This window comes from Dermacentor silvarum, chromosome 2 (assembly GCF_013339745.2).
Source record: "Dermacentor silvarum isolate Dsil-2018 chromosome 2, BIME_Dsil_1.4, whole genome shotgun sequence".
In the NCBI taxonomy this organism is placed as follows: Eukaryota; Metazoa; Arthropoda; class Arachnida; order Ixodida; family Ixodidae; genus Dermacentor; species Dermacentor silvarum.
The window spans coordinates 219,499,203-219,519,903 of record NC_051155.1 but is presented as its reverse complement, the minus strand read 5'-3'; the positions used below and the strand labels follow the sequence as shown (position 1 = coordinate 219,519,903).

The following is a 20,701-nucleotide window of genomic DNA, read 5'->3' as shown; positions in this document are numbered from 1 at the left end:
GCCCGATTATTAATAATCATATCATAAGAAGCCAACAAACAATGACACCAAGGAGAACATAGGGCAACTTACTTGTACTTACTAATTGAATTAAATAAATGATAAATTAAGGAAAATGGAAATGGATGAATAAACAACTGTCCGCAGGTGGGGAACGATCCCACGTCTTCGCATTACGCGTGCGATGCTCTTAACATTGAGTTACCGCGGAGCCGTTTTCCCATCCACTTTCTGGGGTAATTATGTTTTACAACTATAACTAACCCTGGGAGTGTTATTAGCCAGCGCCACCACTCACAAACCATGGCGGCGGATGTGGAACATCCTTTCTGCCGCAGGCGTCACGAGCACGTGATCTTTTTGGGGGATGGCAACTGGTCATATGTGGGTTTATTGTCCAGAAAAAAAAAACAAAAACATATATATATATATATATATATATATATATATATATATATATATATATATATATATATATATATATATATATATATATATGTATATATACCGACTCGTTAGGTAGCCTCTAACATCAGGGCGGAATCTTAGAGGTATACGAATGACCATTTGCTTCACTGGAGAACAATGCTGAATAGTTGGTTTACATCATGGCGGGTCATCATGGTATTTGCGTTTTACCGATGTACGTGGCGCAAACTGGTAACCTGCATGCACCGTTATCAGACTCTTAAAGGCTTTGGCATACGAAATGTGCGCGGAGTAGGGATCAGCTCCCGCAATACTTACCGTTGAAGAGGTTCATTGTAACGAGAATCATGTTGTCTTTGGTCAAGTACTGCGCATCAGCTTTGTCTTCCTTGATGGCTTCTTCTCGGGCGGTCATCATGGCGTGCGTGAAGTTCTCTGTGTTACCTGTCGCAAGGCAAATGCGACGCGTGTTTTTGATGCCGCTGCACTGATATCGTGCGGCGGAAGTTTATTTCCGCCGTCATCAGTGGGGATGAACGTTCTTCTGTGCACGATACCGTTTCACTTATAAGCAGACAGTACCTTTTTAGAGTTCCAAACGGATAACGAAAGCAAGGAAGGCCGGATTACACTGGCGGTTTTATTGTCTGGCTCTTCCTTGTGGCACCACAGAGCAAAGTACGTAAATAGTAACGTGGCAATTGCGCACTGGTAAAAACCCATTTCATCAATGCCGTTTCCATCATGAATATGAATAAATATTTCAAGCTGTAAGAGGTGTCTTAACGCTTGGATAAGATACAACATTTGCGGGAGGATTACCTAACTTTATTTGAGTTGTGATCTCAGAAAAGAAAGGGAGGAAAAAAAGAGAGAGAGAGAAATATATTTTTGGAGCCGATCACTGCGATAGACATGCAATAAAGAAATGTAAAACCTCTGTGGGGTGTTTTAGCGAACAATGTGAGAAAGATGGCAGGCGTCTTGCACGGCTGCGTTTCTATAAACGTCACCATTTGTTGTATTAGCGGTGACAAATTCATACCTGGAATGTAGGCTGCCTCAGCTTTCGTGAACTAGCCTGCGAAAGATCTCCTTTAACTCGCAGAACAGGGCCGCCATCTTTCTCTCCCTCTTAATATAGAGAAAGGCCAGAAAGGGCGCGATGTCACTGGGTAGTCCGTTGGGGGAAATTTCGTAGAACTGGCGGTTGAGGTTTTCCAGTTGTTCGACGTCACCTATTCCTCCCGCAGCCTGCGCAACGAAAATGACAAACTTTATTTTTGATTAACAGGACGTGAATAATATATATATATATATATATATATATATATATATATATATATATATATATAAGGTTTTTAATAAGGGCGGGTCGATGTTGAAATGGAATAAAACAAGCGGAAAGGCCCATGTATGCCGTTATGTATGCAATATAACATCGGTCAAATGTCTGCCGCGGCTTCTCACGTGGAACGGATCCGAGTGGTCCAATTTTCAATTACTCTGCCGCATAGATCCTGCTGAATTTGAGCGATGGCCGGGATTATGTTGATATTAGGGGCATCGGTCGATTGCGGCTTATAGGCATAGACGTGGGACTTCAGGAAACCCCACAAGAAAAAGTCTAGCGGGGTGAAATCGCACGATCTTGGTGGCCAATTCACGCCACCTCTGCGAGGGATAACCATACTCTCAAATCTTTCATTCAGAATGTCCATCGTGGCGTCCGCTGTGTGGTATGCAGCGCCGTCGTGCTGGAACCAGATGTCGTCTACGTCCATATCGTTCAGTTTGGGCCAAAATAAATCATTTATCATCGTTCTGTAGCGCTCGCCGTTGACGGTGATGGCCTCACCAACGTCGTTTTCAAAAAAGTACAGACCAGTGACGCCGCCAGCCTGAAATCCGCTCCAAACAGTAATTTTTTGTGCATGCATTGCCACTTAGTGAACCTCGTGTGGGTTGGCGTCATCCCATATACGGCAATTGTGCTTGTTAACATAGCCATTCATCCAAAAATGAGCCTCGTCGCTAAAGATGATTTCTCGGCCGAAATTGGGGTCCTCTTCCAAGTGCTCCGAAGCCCAGTCAGCGAACCAACGGTGTTGTCTATGGCCATTAACTTTGAGCTCCTGGGTCAGTTGGATCTTTTACGGGTGTAAGCCTAAGTCCGCACGCAAAATTCGCCAAGTTGAAGTCTGCGAAAGGCCAAGTTCTTGTGCACGGCGAGGAATTGACTGCCTCGGGTTTTTCTGCACCCTTTCACGGACCGCGGCGACGTTCTCACCCGATCTGGCTTTCCTTTGACGTACGGGTGTTGGCTGAATTATTTACCGAACCGGTCGTCTTGAATTTGGCCACCAAAGGATGGAGAGACGACTTTGAAGGGCCACTGCGACTGCCGTAAAATGGGCGCAAGGCGCGCCATGTTTGCACTAATGAACAGTCATTTTGATAATAAAGTTTTATCATTTGGACGTGCTGCTCAATCGTGTAACTTGCCATGGTGATTTGGCATCAGTGACTGAACAATAAATAGCAGATTAGACAGACGCCACCGAAACAACATGGCCGCTGCAGGTTGCCAACATCGACCCGCCCCAATAGAAAAACCCTCCATGTGTATACTCAATGGTCCCAGCTATCACGCAGCACTATAAAAAAAAAAAGAGGAACGGCCTTATGATAAGCAAATCTAATGCATATTGTTTTCAGTACAGTGGAGTAGCCGCCAGTAATTTTTCGTTACTGGGATTTAATTAGGTAAAAGTAAATAATTATCTAATTCGAGAAGTACTGTCCTAATTATCAAAGTGTCAATGAGAAAATTGTAGAGCAAAATTAAAAACTCCCGATACAGCTTTCTGTTGCTCAATGCGTGCTACATATAAGTGTTTTTCCGAGCGTGAAAGAAGCCCGCCAATACTCGCAAAGTGCCTCGAGCGGCCAGTCGCGCGGCAATTCTGCGTGTATTCGCGGGCTTCTTTCGCAGTCGGAAAAACACATGTAGCGCGTATTAAGCAACAGAAAGCTGTATCGGGAGTTTTTAATGTTGCTCTACAATTTTCTCATTGACACTTTGATAATAAGGACAGTACTTCTCGAGTGAGATAATTAATTACAATTACCTAATTAAATCTCAGTAACGAAAAAATTACTGGCGGCTACTCCACTGTACTGCAAACAATAAGCACTAGGTTTGATTCGCGTAAGGCAGTTCCTCTTTTTTAAAATCGTGCTGCGTGATAGCTGGAACACTGACCATGAAACTATGTTAGGTTGTAGGACTGGCTCGATAGGTCATGTGAAGTAGTATATTGTGACTTTGTGACTTCGCTTCTTAGTGAAGTAATTAAATCGGGGCTGCTGAGTCTATTCCCTTGCGAACACGATTTGAACTACAACAAAACGTATTACATACCTTTTGCCGTATATAGACACGCCTATGACCTTGCAGAGCATAGAGAGGATAGGCTTCCTTGAGTCCACGATCTGCGTTCTATCTTTTAGGGAGTCCACAAAGGCGTCGACGGTCTCGGTGCAAAGCGTTCCCAACGACTCGCTGACAGCGTACTTTCTGCGATTCAGTAATACTCATCATGTCAACAGGTAGCCACCAGTCTTCAGGAACATTTCACAAAAAGACAACACCACCATTAAAAAAAAAACAAAAAAACAACAACATTAGAACATAAAAAGCTACAAACGATGTTGCATATATGTTGCATTTGACACTACTTCCGCATTCCCCCCCCCCCCCCCCCCCCCTTCACTTTCCCCATCATTCTGCTGCGTTCGTCTTCGTTGTGGAATATCGCTGCTGCGTTCTGGAAAAAAATCGGCTGCCGAAGATCAAACATAGTAACATCGCTGCACAAATAACGCTTCTTGCGTTCGGTTGTTTGTGCATTTAGAAAGTGAAATCTTACTTTTTAAATAGAAAACAGAGTATGCGTAGGAAATCACAGTGCATTAAAGGCCTAGAGTACGTCGAAGTGGGCAAGGTATACTCGCCTCACAGCTGACCAAGCGACCTTCCGAAGCGCCTTCCACTGGGGGTTGTAATCCTCAAACAAGATGTCGTGGCTGCCTTGGTTTTGCAATGCGGCTGAAATCAGCAATATAGGCAATAAGACTGCGGGGAAAAATCTTCCGTTCACAGCACACTATCACACTCGCTCTCCTTCGCAGTTATGCGAGCGCCGACACTTCTGGCACGAGAAATGCAAAATAAATTAAAGCGTATCGAACGCGTCCCGCCCGTCAGCGCTGAGTTACATGGAAGAAAAAAAACATTATGAAAACTAGCGTCCGCCTTATGATTTCTTAGGGGCGACATGAAATATACAAAATACCACAAAATATCGTAAGATGAACTTCGCGAGTAGGACGAATTTCGCAAGGTGTCCCACAAGTTGGCACACAAGACTTAGGAGCCGTATGACGGGGCTCATTCCAGCTGATGCTGATGCTCGTGATAACGCTACTAACGTGGTTGTCACTTGTCTTGTAGTGCGCGCAGTGTTTGGTTCATTATTTTGTTCTTTGTTTCTTTTTTCTTTTATGAGTAGTGCGCGGGACTTTGGGATAATCGGCCTATAAAGAGGCCTTCCTACCCATATTCTTCACCCAACTATACGTAAGCAAATATGGAGTAATATGTTGCAGCGCAACAACTAAAAAAGGTCGAACTAACAAACAGCGGTAACATTACCAAACTCAAATATGTTTTTATAGCTTTATTTAATCTCTAATGAATTTCTCTTTCTTGCTCTCGAAGCGAGACTCGGCATGCAGTGAAGAGCGTCGACATGTTAAATCTAGGTCTCAACGTTGGACTGAAAAGAAAAGCAATGTAATGAAAGTTATGAAAACAAAACTGAAGTAAAACTAAAGTAAAACAGATTCTTGACTGAGGAAGCAGTAGCGCCGTCAGCTGAATTTCTTGTTTTCAAGCTTTTAATACTCATGGCGTGCATGAAGGGTTGCTGGTGAGGGTCGGTGGAGGTCGAAGTTAACCGAAGCGGCACGCTATCGCGTTTGAACTATAGAACGATTGTACTCGCCATATCACCGTACGGTTTCTCGCTGGGACGTCCCAGTGCGTTCGAATTAAGTAAAAGGTCGAATTACTCAAGGTCGAATTTGCGAGAGTCATGTGTAACAAATTTAATAAACACCTGCTCTACGGTGACATCTGTTACTTCGTTTGCCTCACTCGTTTGCTCACCCGTTCTAGTTGGGAAGCGGCCAGCGAAATCATGCCGTCGTTCCAGAAATGCTTCCCGGATAACTGAGTAGCTGTTCAGCATCACCACAGGCCTGTGGGCCATCCACAAGGTGAGGACGTCGCCGTATGTCTTAGACCATTCGGTTGACTTGGAGTGCAAGTTGCTCACGTTGCGTAGAGCTGCAGGTAGAGGAAAGGATTGTTAGGCAAAAGTTTGGTTCGTGCATCATGCCAAGATTTTAGAATTTACATGAACGTAAAACTCAAAGCGAGGCTCTTGGTGCGCGTAAAGTTAAACGGGATTGGTCTCCACTCGGTAAATAATCATGTATGTTAAATAAACAGTTTCTTTAAGGAACAAAGCGCAAGGAAAACTGCTTAGCTATTTCCACTCCAGAGCTTGCAAGATCAAACGCTGATCGAAACGCGAGGTTGAGCCTGATTGGAGTGCCTCAGAACAATGGATCGATGTCTAAAAAGATCTGATAACCATTGAAAAAATAGATAGAAAGAGAGATAGAGAGAGAGAGATATTTGTATTAGCCTAAAAGATGTGATAAACATTGAACAAAAACAGACATAGAGAAAGAAGAAGAAGAACGTAAACTTTATTATCAAATCGATAAGATTTGAGCACGGCGTATCTTTAGTGGGTCTGGGAACCCGCCGCGGACGCGGTTCTGAGACCTTGTCTCGAAGCGGCTTCCTCGGCTCGCTGGACGGCCCAGAGCTGTACTGTCAGGTTCGAGCTGAGCAGTGCGGTCTTCCAACGCGAGCGGAGGCTGGCGGTGGAAGAGACGGAGGTGTCGACACTGCCCGAATTGTTTGTTATGTCCTGACATTCCCATAACATGTGATTAGCTGTGGCAACCTCGCCACAGGATGTGCATCTGTTTGTAGTGTACATGTCTGGATACATGGCGTGCATGAGTCTTGGGTTTATGTAAGAATCAGTTTGTAATTGCCTGTAGTGCACTGCTTGCGCCCTGTCTAACCTAGCGTGAGGGAATGAGTATACGCGTCTCTGTAACTGGTAGTGTGTCGTGATGTCGTGGAACCTGGTCGAACGATCCTCCCACGCCCAGACGTTTGCAGTACCTCGCGGGGGCTCTTCCTCCGATGATGCTCGGTGAGTGAGGCCTAGAGCAACGCGGTGAGCCGCTTCGTTGGGGGTGCTCAGTCCAGTGTGTGCCGGGATCCATAGCAAGTGCCTTCGGATATCGACGTCGGCCTCTCCATGGTGTATGGGATGTCGCTTGAGTATGTCATACGCCTCTTGCGATATGCGCCCATTTGCAAAATTGCTAATTGCCGTTTGCAAATCGCAGATCACGTATGTAGCCTTGGTTTGTGTGAGGGCCAGTGCTATGGCCGCTTCCTCAGCCGCTTCGGCATATGCCGTGTTCACGGTGACGCTCGTGAGGTGGTTACCTCGGTGGCTAGTAACTGCCGCCACGAAACTCTTCCTGTCTCGATAACGGGCTGCGTCGGTGAAGACTGCCTTCTGGTCGTTGGAGTAACTTTTGTTCATGTGTTGGTGCCCTGGCTTTACGTCTCCCCGTGTGGTGTTGGGGGTGCATGTTGCGAGGCAATGGGGGCACGTATAGTTGCTCACGCATGGTTCTTGGAATTTACACTTTGATGCCGTGCTGCGTGTGGTATGTAATGCCGAGCTTTTCGAGCACGTGCCTGCCCGAGCGGGTCTTGGATAGGCGCTCGAGTTGGGACACTTGTTGCGCCTCCACGAGTTCCTCGAGCGTGTTGTGCAAGCCTAGTTCCAGGAGCTTGGTGGTGCTCACTCCGGGCGCAAGTCCCAACGCACATTTGTACGCCTTGCGTATTAGGGCGTTGAGCTTGTTTCTTTCCGCAACCGTCCAGTTGTGAAACGCTGCCGTGTACGTTATTTGAGAAATAACGAAGGCTTGTATAAGTCGTATGACGTTGCCTTCGCTCATGCCCGCGTGTTTGCGATGTTTGCGATGTAGAGAAAGAGAAATACTTTTATTAATTAAAAATATTGTAATGAAGCAGAGGCGCCCCTGGGTATGTGCCGACTGAAGAGGAAGATGAAGGACCGTGCCATGATCGCGAGAGAACCCCGTGCTACAAACAGCCCTTGTAGTGCCTACCTGTACCTAGCGTTCTTACAACGTTATCGACGACAATAAACCTCGTCACATTTGGTGGAGGTTGCTGAGATCCTTCGCCTCGTCCTGGAGCTCCGCACTCGAACCCTGCCAACACCAACACGATCGCCCTGCACTATGCCTGATCCAGCCACTTCGTCGCCTGCACCACCGGCTGCCACTGTCGTCTGCGCCGGCGTCCCTCTTCATCGCGATCCACCCATTTTCAGTGGCACCACCGAACACGACGTGGAATCCTGGATCTCATCGTACGAACGTGTAAGTGCCCATAACAAATGGGACGACCAGGCTAAGCTGTCCTATGTGTCCTTCTACCTCACCGACGTAGCCAAACTGTGGTTCTTCAACCATGAATCAGACTTTTCAAGCTGGTCAGAATTTAAGACCCTTTTTGCCGAAGTGTTTGATCGCCCCGCTGTGCGTAAGCTACGCGCTGAACAGCGTCTGCGCCAGCGCGCACAGCAGCCTGGAGAGACATTCACCAGCTACATCGAGGATGTTCTCGATTTGTGCAAGCGGGTAAATCCCACCATGTCAGAGGATGACAAGATTAAGCATATCCTCAAGGGCATAGAGGGCGGCGCATTCCAGATGCTGCTGGCAAAAAGCCCAGCGAGCGTATCCGTCCTTACTAACCTATGTCAGAGCTTTGACGAGCTGCGCCGCCAACGTTCCATCGCTCGCCAAAGCATTCAGCTCGCCGATTCCATCTCGAGCATTGCGGTTTCTGCCGACCTTCTGCCCAACTCGACCCTATCGCAACATATAAAAGATTTTATTCGTGAAGAGGTGGTCAGGCAGCTATCGCTGCTGCCTCACAGCGACTCACCTTCGGCAGCTTTGACTCCAATGCTACAGCAAGCCATCCGCAATCAGATATCGGAAGCGCTTCCTGTAGCTCCTACAACCTCCCCACCCAATCCTATGAGTGTGCCGCTGCCATATGCCGACTTTCCCACTCACCCTACGTCGCTACCGCTCAGTTACGCAGCCGTGGTTGCACGGCCTCCTCCGCCGCCAGCTTCCTTTTCATCTCCCATGCATCCGGCTTCATTTCCAGTTGCCCGACCGTCACCGCAATTTTTTCGTCCAACCTCGACGTGGCGCACTGAAGACAACCGGCCTATCTGCTTCGCCTGCGGCATTGCTGGCCATGTGCCGCGCTTCTGTCGCCCACCTACGCACCACAATACGCCGCCGCGTCTCCATTTTCACCGAGACGTCTTGAAACTGATCGCCGATCAGAAACTCGTCGTTCCCCTTCCCCTCGTCGGCGTTCGATTTCGCCCCTGCGTCGTCGAGCTCCCACTGAAGCGGGAAACTGACTGGTGCAGTTCCTGAGGCAAGAACTGCTAATACGTCGACGTTCTCAAGACCTCCATCTTCGCCGGAAAATGTTATTACTGTTTTTGTAGAGGGAGTACCCGCAGTTGCGCTAGTCGATACCGGAGCCGCCGTTTCCGTCATTCACGAGAACCTTCGTCGAAAACTCCGAAAAGTGACTGCAGCTCCCTCTGGCCTGGTGCTCGCCACTGCCAGCGCGCAGCGAATTCACCCTTCAGCTGTATGCACGGCCCGTGTTGTCATCAACGAAGTTCTGTACATAATCGAGTGTTTCGTGCTACCATCGTGCTCTCACGACCTCATCCTTGGTTGGGATTTTCTGTCACGTCATCATGCTGTCATTGACTGTTCACGTGCAGAAGTTTCGCTTTTACCACTATGTGAATCACTGCTGACCGGCTCTCCTCGCGTTGCCGATAAACTTATTGTTGATGCCGACACAACCATACCCCCTGAGTCGTCGATGGCTGTTGTCCTGTCGTCTGCTGTCGACTCTGGCGCCAGTGTAATGTTCACGCCGTCCGGTGTGTTTGCTCAGCGCACGGGCATCGTTCTTCCATTTGCCGTGCTCACTATAATATCTGGGTCAACTGTTATGCTGGTCACCAACTACTACCAGTACCCGATCAGCCTACTGCGTGGAGAGACCCTAGGATACTTGCAGGCGGTTGACTACGTTGACGATCTCGATGTTCCTACCGACTCCCACCGTTGTTACGTTGACGCCATCGCTTCTGTCTCAGACTCATCGTCTTTAGTGTGTTTTGACAACGCCATCGACCCTGCTCTTTCCCCATCTCATCGCCGCCAACTTCTCGCTCTCCTTCACAAGTTTCTTTCTTCTTTCGACTGCCATCAGACGTCATTGGGCCGTGCCACCGGTGTTTCTCGCACCATCGACACCAGTTCCCACTCCCCCTTGCGACAGCGCCCGTATCGTGTATCGGCCAAAGAGCGACGAGTCATCACAGAGCAAGTGGACGACATGCTCAAACGTGAAGTCATCCGTCCTTCTCAAAGTCCTTGGTCTTCACCTGTCGTGTTGGTAAGAAAAGTGTTGGTACATATATTAAAAGGCAACACCTATGATTTTCCGGTGAGGTGCCTAGATAAGATTAGTTGTTTCACTCCTTAACAGGTCTGAAATAAATTGCCCTTTTTAGTGCCTGTCCTGTCGTCGTCCTTCTCAACTCACGCTTCAGTCTCCTCGTTATGGAATACCAACTAGCAGACTCCCGAATCTTGCTTAAAGACTGCCTTTGTATCTTCAGCACATCAGGTTTAAAGGGATAACGTAGTTAGCTTAATGCGACTGCATAACACAAACGCCAACGATTACGAGGCGCCTGCATTTATGATTATGCGATCTTGAAATTTACGAGATAACGTAATATGAGCTTCAACAAAAAAGAAGCTATTTGCTGGACCAATCAGCCTACAATATATCATCAGTTTATCTCGGTTAGTGCACAGCTGTTTTCCGTACGTGTGACCGTGCCCTCCGCGATCAGCTCCGGCAGCGCGCCATTGCCGGAGCTGATCGCGGAGGTCACGCTGTGTCCATGGAGTTTCCAACAAAAACTACTAGAGGGAGCTTTGGCGCTAGTGTCTACGGGAGCTGGGAGTAGGGTCGTTGAGCCAGCATGGGAACGATGATTAGCACACGGACTTACCTAAACTTGGCCTTTTGGTTCGAAGTGACTTTGTGACTTCGCCAATTGATGATTTTCAGGTTTGCGCTATAATTGCGCTATAATTATAGGGCGTATTGCGCTATAATTGTCACAATTCGCAATGATTGCGCATGTGTGCAGAGACTATATTGCCTTGCTTTGTTTAGAAATGTATGAATGCTTGGCAATGTATAAAAATAAAACGTAATAAATAACGTCATGCGAGCGTTTCAAGCCACAAGTACGAAGATTAGACAAATCCCTGTACTAACCATCGTTCACAGGGTAGCTGAACGGCCCCAGGGCCAGCGTTGCCTCTAGTAAGTTTTGTAGGAAACTCTATTTATGTGGCTAACCTTACTGTTGTGAGAGGCGGGTATATTGTAGCGATGTCTTTCCGATGCTAATGCCTATTCGCGCTTTTCGCGCTTGGTCAGTGGTCAGAGCGACGGTCCGCTCACGTTATCAACGGGATCAGCCGGCCGTGAGCGGTGGATAAGACTAGTATAGAATAAAGCATGACGCATCTCTGCATAATACCGGCCTTTGTACTTTTGCGAGTGTGACAGGTTTTGGAAATAGTTATACACGGCTCTATGCATGCAGTGACAAGCCGGGTGCTTTGTGAACATTTATCTGCGCTACGTTTAAATTACGACTTGGTACCACCCACAGAGTCTGTTTCAACAACAACAACAACAACAACAACAACAACAACAACAACAACAACAACAACAACAACAACAACAACAACAACAACAACAACAACAACAACAACAACAACAACAACAACAACAACAACGACGACGACGACGACGACGACGACAGCAGCAGCAGCAGCAGCAGCCGCCGCCGCCGCCGCCGCCTTATCACTTGGAGCAACATTACTAAGCTAGTCTAGTAACGTTGCCTTTGAGAGAATATTATCGCTGCTATACGGCCCCTCAAGGAACCTGCGCAAGTTACCGTGTAGGCTAGAGAATGTTATCACCATTGCGGGCGTTCGATAAAAGCACACAAAGTTCCACAAGCATGAGACACAATTTTATCTTATATCTGCCACAGTCGCTTTATCAATCAGCAACAAGTGCGAGCCGATGAAACAGCAGCAGCTGGGACGCGATTACGTGGTGGTAATCGCTAAGCACAAAACGGCTTGTACTTTGACATCAACCTACGCATCTCTCACTTCTGATTTTCGTTTATATGCAGATAGGTAAGACTTATTGGTGTTCGGCAGGGTGTACGCGCTTGGCCAGTTTGATTGCAGTCCTTGACGCCAACCTACACATTTTGGTTGCTTCAGAGGCGCCTCATTGTGGTACGTGTTCCCGACGCGCAGCATGACTGCCCGTTTGACGTTTCAAGCCCGCACATCTTTGTTCAACTGTCGGTGGGGCAAAGCGTTCTTGACGTCGGGCTCCCCATTCTTCCTCGGAATGCATTGTATGCCTATTGATGATATATGAGGTTTATTGTGTACGCCTATTCCCATTGTTGTGATATCCCTATTCATTTGCTCGGATTCATCACAGGATTTCGCGAACAGTACCAATTAATTTAGAGATACAATCGTCGCTCTTCCATTCCCCTTCTCTTCTTCAGCATCAGTCGTAATGTGGCAGGAATTTCGCTGTTCGCAAGTTGCTGTAGGCTTCTCAGAGCTCGTGCCAATTGTAGATGGCTGGCGGCATCGTCTGCTCGCAACTAGTTTGAGGACAAAAAGATTCCGGGTCCGTAGCCTGCCACAACCCATATATGGTGCACAATATTGTTTCATCTGTTATAAGTCGACAATCATGAACGTGGCGTAATCGGTTGCACAATTGAGTGCAAACAGTTCACAAAAAGTTTCATCAGCACTAATAATAACAGAGGAGGTATCGCCAGTGACACCATTTGCAACAGCAATAAAACCGTGCTGGAGAGCAACTGTGCTGCAGGAGCCTGTGAGCAGTTCTTGTATTCGAGCCTGGGCCATCGGGCCTTTAAATATGGATACGTTCTAGCGAAGGAACTATATAGCATAACGAAAGAAATGGGTCTATCAGGGGCCTCAAACAAGCTCCTTGCGTTTTAAAGGACTTGTCCTCATCGTTATTTAAAAATTAAAGTTGGTTGCAAAAATGCTTGTATAATCGTTGTGTCTTTTTTTCTGTATCCCTACTCACGTTTATGGAGATGCCGGGGAAACTAATGCGCATTAAAATAGCCCAAGCTGGCACATGGCTGAGCACGAAGAGACTCACTCAGCAGGTTGCCGACAAGAGGTAGTGGGAAGGGTCCCTTCGGGTACTTGGACACCCGGTGGTAGAAGCGTCCCACCAGGTACGTTACCACGAAGACCAGCGCTGTGGTGATCCATCGCCAGTCCAAGGGGTGGGAAAAGAAGTCTCCGAGAACGGTCATGTCTGCGCCTCTAGAAATTTTCAGTCAATTTCGAATTTCTTTATTGACCACAAGAAAGACAAGGTCACTTTATAGACACAACAGTCTCTAAAGAAGCAGCTTCCACGAACTGCGTTACAAGGATGCGGATGGCGAACACATGCTTGAAGAGGAACAAAGGAGTCAGAAAGGTCACCTAATGTAAGTAATCAAAATAAGACACGAAAGCCAAGAATAAAACAATAAAATATATTTGTATTGCGTGTCACAAGAAGCAACAAGAAGCATCACCGTCACTACTACATGACAAAATCACAGATAATTGACAACTGAATAGCCAAACTGATACAAGCAAACGCAATCGGTGCTAATCAACAGCGGCAGGAGCTAACAAGTAACTAAACGTTGTCGTATTACTCCTGTAACTTCTGCTTTGTGAAGTATTTCTCTAATGATCGTTACGTTCAAAGCGTTACACTGGGTATAGAAACTGGGTCTGAGACACGTAATGCAAAACCAGAAAGTGATATCTCAAAGGAGGTATATAACTCAGCTGAGACCAAGTTTGCTGAAGCGTGTCACGTGCTGCTGAAAAACAAAGAAAATTTCCAGATAGTAGCCACTACGAATACTTAAGATGCGACCACGGAGTAGATGCGACGCTCAGCGCATGCGTGTTCGTTTTTGTTTTCTCTCACGGAAAGAAGCCTAGTATGTGCGTTTTTAGACAACAGGCATTACGCTACAGAAACGCGCGAAACCTATAACGGAGGTCGCTGTAATAAAGGAGAAACCTTTCTTTTCTCTTGTTCATGTTACTTTGGTGCATATTAAACAACTATGAAACAGAGAAGAAAACTATATGGCGGGGAGGTTAAACAGGACTGAACCAAATCGCTATCCTGCACTAGACTAGCTGCTGTGCTATACGTGCATCAATGACGTAGAAACATGCGCTTGGAGTCTTCTGTTGCTGCTGCTGCTAAGCTTTTCCGTGTAGAATGCTCTTCCTGCACCAGTTGAACAATCCTGTCATATGAACGCACTTTTATGACATACTCCGAAGAAACACGATTGTATAGAACTGCAATAATTACGGTTGTATGAACCTTTTCTGCGACCGTATGGGCAACACACGAGTTCTTTTTCACATTCTTCTCGTTCCTTTGACCCCAAAGGGTGTCTTTCGCCAGTGAGCGTACCGCACCTTTGGCAGACAGTACAAGATGTCGTCGTCTTCGCGTTCCGCCGTCTAGGCTTTGAATGGAGACGGCTATTTGCCTCATGTCCTAGCTGCTTAAATGGCAATGTAAAAAAAAAATAAAACAGTCTAGAAAACAGTAGTAGGTTCCTTCAGAACATTAGGTATGCTGATTTCTTTGGAGCAAGAAGGCTCATTCTTGGAGAGGTCTTCAAACTATTTCTTTCTGAATTTCGCGTAATTCGGGATGCAGATAAGGCAAAAATCATGTCATTTATTTCAAGACGTTTACTCGGCGGAGCAGTCGACCAAAATTACGGAAGACTTGTGCGACATTTGTCGAATTGCAACCCAATTTCCAGCTAAGCAGTTTCAGCCCCGAAACTGATGCAATGTTCTTCCCCCGTTGACGCTACTTTCCGCCGTTGCTGTTAGGCTGCTTTCCATGCCGCCTTCGACCTTACGTGACTCCCTCCACCACACTTACTATCGCCGGCTACGAGTGGGTCATGTCACTTCGCTGCGCGCCTCGTGGCTATTTCTTCGATGATCGGCTCTCAAATGTGCAATCTTTTCTAATTAACGGGCTCAGATTAATGATTCTGCACTTTCAAATGCATTTTCAGTGAACTAATCAGAATGTAGACGGCTTCAATATGCTTGTGCAAAATTTCTGTTACCGTGGTTGTGCGACTATTTTAAAATTTATTCCGACATTTAAAGTGTTCTTGCGGCTCCTGTGGCTGTTAACTTTTTTGTGGCACCTTTAGTTGCCTTATGAATTTTGAACTGTACTAGCCTGTTTCACATATATAGATTGCATTACTAGAAAGTTTAAACTTTCTTTGATCAGTTGTTGCGTCAAGGCAACGGTTTTAATTTCCCAAAACACCTCTGAATCGTGCTTCACTTAGTGCAACATTGTTCATCATTTGTTTGACTCAACAATCATCCTAAAACTATGACACTTCTCCGGCAAGTTTTTCAAACTACCTACTGCGTACCTAGATGTTCCAACCTTTTCAGCCCTATGCTACTTCCGCGGCACTTCATTTAACTATGCAGTTGCGTTCGACAAGCAGTAAACGAAACACCAATCAAAGCTCAACCACTCAGGCCGCATGCTTGTAATTTTGATTGCGCACGTTTCACACTCTCTTGCAACATTCTTTTCCAATCTCAACTATAACAAAATTTTTCTTATTGAAAACTTATGGCGGTCTTTGCGTGATAAAACTTCTAGTGTCACGTTTTTCAGGGAACGTTTTTCTTTGGATGTGTGTGAGGGAACGGCATGTGTCGAACATTTTTGCTGTATCTTGTGGCATCGACAGCTTTGCAGTAATTATTCGCTATTTCAGTCTTTACTTACTTTAGAGCCCCAGCGCAATCATTCTTCAATGAAAAACGTCTAAATGGTTTGATCATTGCAAACAAACAAGAGGGACACGTAGATCACGGGGTGATGGTCGTGTCTGCAAAGTAATCAAGTGGTGAACTCCGTGAAAAAAGTTTAAAATTCAAATTAAAAGTCGCGCACCCCCCCTCTCGGGTATCCCCTCCAACGGCGCTGACGTCACAAGTAGCCTTCGTGTCATCGGCGCCACACGTGGCGCTCAAATGGCCATCAGCTACAGGAAGAAGGTGGGGCTTGTGGTGAAATGGCACTGCGCTCAAACCTGTCACGCGAAAGGCTTCGAGTAGCCCGAAGGGAGGCAGAGAAGAGGCGAAGATCATGACACAAGCAAGCATCACGTGGGCCCTCAGCTTCTCGACGTGGGAGAGGCAACAAATGTCACTGCGCGCTCTGTTCGAGGACGTGTAAGAGAGTCTCTGCAGCCTTAAAAGTAGTCAGCCTCCTGGGACCATCGCTTCAGAATATTTTTTTCTCGTCAATATCCAACATTACTGAACCCTTTCTAAAAAGTGTTGCCGTAGAACGTTCCCTACGTGACATTTTACACCTTCCCGTGTGTAGGCAAATTTCCCTACGAAGCCTTGTGAGGGGCCCTTGAACTAACCCAAAAAGTTGCGGTTAAAACCTATTAGGCCATGGCTCACTGGTGCATCAACTTCAAAATGGCCTCGTGACCTGCCTTCCAATTCTGAATGCTTTCCGGCTTACTAAGCTTGCACTCATGGTGTGAGCTACTTAATTTGTCCCAGATGTGTAACTTGACAATCAGGCCTTAGCGTAACATTTTTATCATCTATTATAAAAAAATAATGAAACTTTGTATCTTGCCAAACCTTTTCAGTCTTTGTATCTAGTAGCTGAAGATTTCCCCCTGGTTACCGATACTTATATTCAAGCAGTAAACCAGGATGAGCGACTCTAAGAGATTGCTCCGCGGGTTTTAAACCAGACTTGTACACAAAAACAGAAAAAAAGCTAACCGATTGTAATTACAATTATTTCTTTCAAAAATGTAATTGATTACGGTGATCAATTAGTGTTCCATGAAAGTAACAGCAATTAATGAAAAGAATCGCTTTCCTTAACGTTACTTTCCTCCATTATTTTATTACCGTAGCACAAATGCAGTAAAAAGAACGAGCTGGCCTGGCTATTGCAATTCGTCCTCTGCAGCCCTTGACACGTTAGTTATCTTCACTAAGAATTGTTTGTCCAAAGTTTATTCAGTAATCTTCCCTCGTTTACTTGTGAGGACATCTGCAGAGACACTGAAGACTCGCTTAATGTGTGCGCTGGATACAAGGGCACTGTAGTAACGTGCAAACAGCCTTGCCCAAAAGATTATGGTTATTCTATGCCCCGATGCTCTGGCGTATAGGTTGTCTATGAAGCAGAGTGTTTTCAATGTTGCTAGAAGTAAGCGAATGCGCTATCGGCAGGACGAGTGAAAAATTGTGTTAGGTGATCATGAACGTCCGAAGTGGCCTTGAAGCGTCGTTTTAATATAATTGCTAACATACGGTGGACCTTCTTTCGGCGCCCTACTCTCGTTAGTCACTTAGAACTTGAAAGACTAATTGTAACGGAATGCAGCAAACTTTGACTTCCCCGAATGAGTGTTCTCATCTGTAATGTAATTTATTATGATGCTGCCTATTATTCAGGCCTAGAGATAATGTTCCCGTGTTCACAATCAGAAAAATAGGTGTGTATGAGACACGTAAAATCAAACCGATTGAAAGATATTTGTACGGCGAAGAACATCTGCCTATATCAGAGAAGTCATTGACTGCATTAAGCGAAGAATTGAGCAGCAGCTTTTACCGCCTGTAACGGCCGCCTATAAGCACTTTTAGGATAGATAAAAATAAGTTTATTATAAGAGAAAAGCTCAGACGTCGGACTTCCAAGAGAAGTGTGCAAATGTTCAAGTGATTCATTCGTAGCTGGAAGACACTGATTGTGGGAAGGAGGTTAGCTATGCACATGTTTTCATTCTTCGGACTCTGTTGCTGCCGAGAAATTCGAGTGCTCAAAGCTGCCTCACCTGTCAGAGCTTGTTTGCTCTAAAATGTAACTGCCTACATATAATTGATTATTGAAAAAAAGTAATTGAATTACAGTGAGCGTTACTGAGTAAACAAATCGTTAAGTTGCAAAATTGCGAAAGAAACGAAGTTGATTACAAGTAATTAACTGAACGTAATTCGTTACGGGCAAGTCTGTTTCAAACACATACGAGGAAGACGTTTCAATTAAACAAGGATGAAATAAATAGTGTTACAGCTCACCTTTGAGACGCTTGCGCTCTGCGCCCCGAACTAGAACGACACCGTATTACATAGAAAACACTTGCGCGCCACCACACATTATTACGCAATATTGCTATCGCGCTAGCATAATAGCGAGCACGGCGCTGATAATTTCTCACCACATGGCTGCACATATGTATGCTTCGTCTTACCAATTCCATGCACCACAGCGAAGACTACAAGTCGGGCCAGCCAATCGGTAACGAGAGCCAGCTGTATGTATCGGATGAGGGAAGAAAGCTCTCCCATTGTGTGCCACTAATCTTTGCTTGACGCGTTCATTCTGTCAGCGTCGTTCACAGCATGCTGAATTGAGCGGATTGGTGCAAATGCCCTATTTTTTAGTACTGTTTCCTTCAAACATCGCATAGAGGTCGATGAGAGGCCAACAATTGGTGAAAGATTCTGGTGCTTTTTTTCCAGATTGGCTGACGTGATCCACAGCTTTCGCTACACTGCACGGAATTAGTGAGACGGAGCTCACGAATGTGAACGCAGAAGCTGTCTTTCTGTGCCATAGGCTCCAATTTGATTGTTGCTGAACGCGTAGATACACGTCCCCTTTTTATCACTCGTCGCTGCTCGACCTTTCTGTTTGCTTCTTATCCGAATGTGTTGTCTGTATCGTGTTTTCTTCGTACGAAATCGAACACACAATATTATCGGCTCTCATTGTGTGAATGATGCGTTGGTTCACTCCCATTAGAGGGAAGCATATAGAAATAATGGATTGGAAATGAAGAGGTGCCAGGGGCAGCTGTCCAAGCTAACGTTGGCCAAGCGCTGAGAAATGAGATATTGAATATACGAGGACCCAGCCAATGGTATTCTGTCAGCAGGGACGTACCGCACCGGGAGGATGTTTTTCCATAATTGAACTATCGATAATTAGATGACAATAATTCACGAACGTTTTAATTACTGAATTTAAGGCGCGAATTGTGTTTTAGAACACCCGATTCAGTCGTTTTCAGTGTGCTATGTCTCGTGCAATTATTTTTTTCCTGGTTATAAAGAAAAAGGTGTTACTCGGCAGAATTTGCTCTGCTCAATGCCTTTAAACTTCTCCTTAATGCTGCTGCGCAGTGCATTGGCTTCGCGCTTCACGTGGAAAAGGCAGCTCGCAGACCAACGCCAATACCGATGCCTCGCCACTTTCAGGTGGCCGCCGGGCCAGGCATACCGGCTCGACTGCCACCTGCGATATCCGTCACATCGACAAGTGAAAGCAGACCGATTAATTTAATGATGGGGCCTGACGTCACAAAGAGAGACGTCTGGTGTGGAGGGCTCCATATACTTACCGTTCGAAGTAATGGCTCTTGCATTCCTCTGTCATATAAATGTGGCCGCAGCGGCCGATCATTGAACTCGCGAACGGGAACTCAGCATGAGCCGCTTGCCGCTAAACCACTTCTGGTGGGGGCTGAAGATCGCAGCGGTAGACCGGTCATGGTTGAACGCGAAGATGTTTCACAAGATGTTGTATAAGGAAGGCGTGCTTAACATGCCACAACAGTTGTTAGACGCAGCAAAACTAAATAAACTTGCGCGTTCATAAGGTTATAAATTACGGCTTGCTGTGGCTAACGGATTGTTTTTATATGAGATACCTGTCAGTGATTGCACCGACTGAACCACGGTGATTTGGAAACCCATGTACTAAGTCCACTGCTTGCGTGGGGAGCTAGAGTACATACATTTATCATCCACTTCTCCTGCGACAAAACTATGCGCTGGACATACAAGGATACGGTCTCCTGCATCCAGCTGCCACCGCAATTGTGCGCTTATCGAGAGTGCTTCTCGGTGGAGTGACTATGCAAATTCGTGCAGATATCGTGTGCTTACCCAACAATCCTACTCAAGAACGATTACGTTGAGTGCCATCGATAATGATTTTGTGAGCGGCAACACATCGGGAAGGTTAAGACCAAACCATGTAGTGTCGTTGAGCGGAATTACGGGCAGCAAGAGACGAAGTGGACAGGACAGACGCTCGCTTACATACTGCGACACTGCATGATGCACTAACTGGCCCGACAGTCTACGCTTCTGAAGACCAAACCTATTTTATGCTCCAGTCACTCGTCTCACTAGGACATTTACTGCATTACCACAAACTACTTCTACCATACCTGTCTCGCCTACTCAACAGAAAGCACCTCAGCTCACGGTTGATAGTAGAAGGTAGTCTAGCGAACGTGCTCAAAGTTTGTTATTGTTGCTCTGTATCGTTGATGTCGTGCAAAAAGAAACGACAGCAACAAAAAGTACTGCTTCATATATTATTCTGGCTCTCTCAAGCTCAACTATTTCACAATTTCCGTTCGCCTTGAGTATGCACCCTTCAAGACGAACTATTTGCTCTACTCCTTTTGTGCCGCTTCGCGGACAGCGCGGCAATCTTCGCGGCGGGGAGAAATTTTGACTTCACAAAATAATTTACACCCTTAAAAGTGAATAATGGTTGTAAAGGTATGTACTGAACAGTTCAGCTGGTAGCGTCACACGTAACCGATAAGTCAGGCGACGCAGAGCAGGAACAGCTGGTTGC

The 20,701-nt window shown here is 46.1% G+C and overlaps 1 protein-coding gene across 3 annotated transcripts; it reads right to left on the bottom strand.

Moving 5' to 3' along the window:
* Positions 1 to 752: 752 nt before the first annotated feature.
* On the bottom strand, positions 753 to 18,247 carry LOC119442677 (cytochrome P450 2C25-like). 3 transcript variants are annotated; one of them, XM_049662305.1, is made up of 7 exons: positions 18,124 to 18,247; positions 13,076 to 13,245; positions 5,663 to 5,842; positions 4,443 to 4,540; positions 3,843 to 4,005; positions 1,475 to 1,673; positions 753 to 873 (listed from the first exon to the last, which is right to left on the bottom strand). In XM_049662305.1, exons 2-6 carry the CDS (start codon positions 13,233 to 13,235, stop codon positions 1,492 to 1,494), a joined length of 783 nt encoding a protein of 260 aa, XP_049518262.1. In that variant the 5' UTR covers positions 13,236 to 13,245; positions 18,124 to 18,247; the 3' UTR covers positions 753 to 873; positions 1,475 to 1,491. The 3 variants fall into 3 exon arrangements, with proteins under 3 accessions (XP_049518262.1, XP_049518263.1, XP_049518264.1); XM_049662306.1 differs by having other exon boundaries at positions 3,843 to 4,009; positions 4,447 to 4,540; XM_049662307.1 differs by having other exon boundaries at positions 1,475 to 1,683; positions 3,854 to 4,005; positions 18,124 to 18,244.
* Positions 18,248 to 20,701: the final 2,454 nt, after the last annotated feature.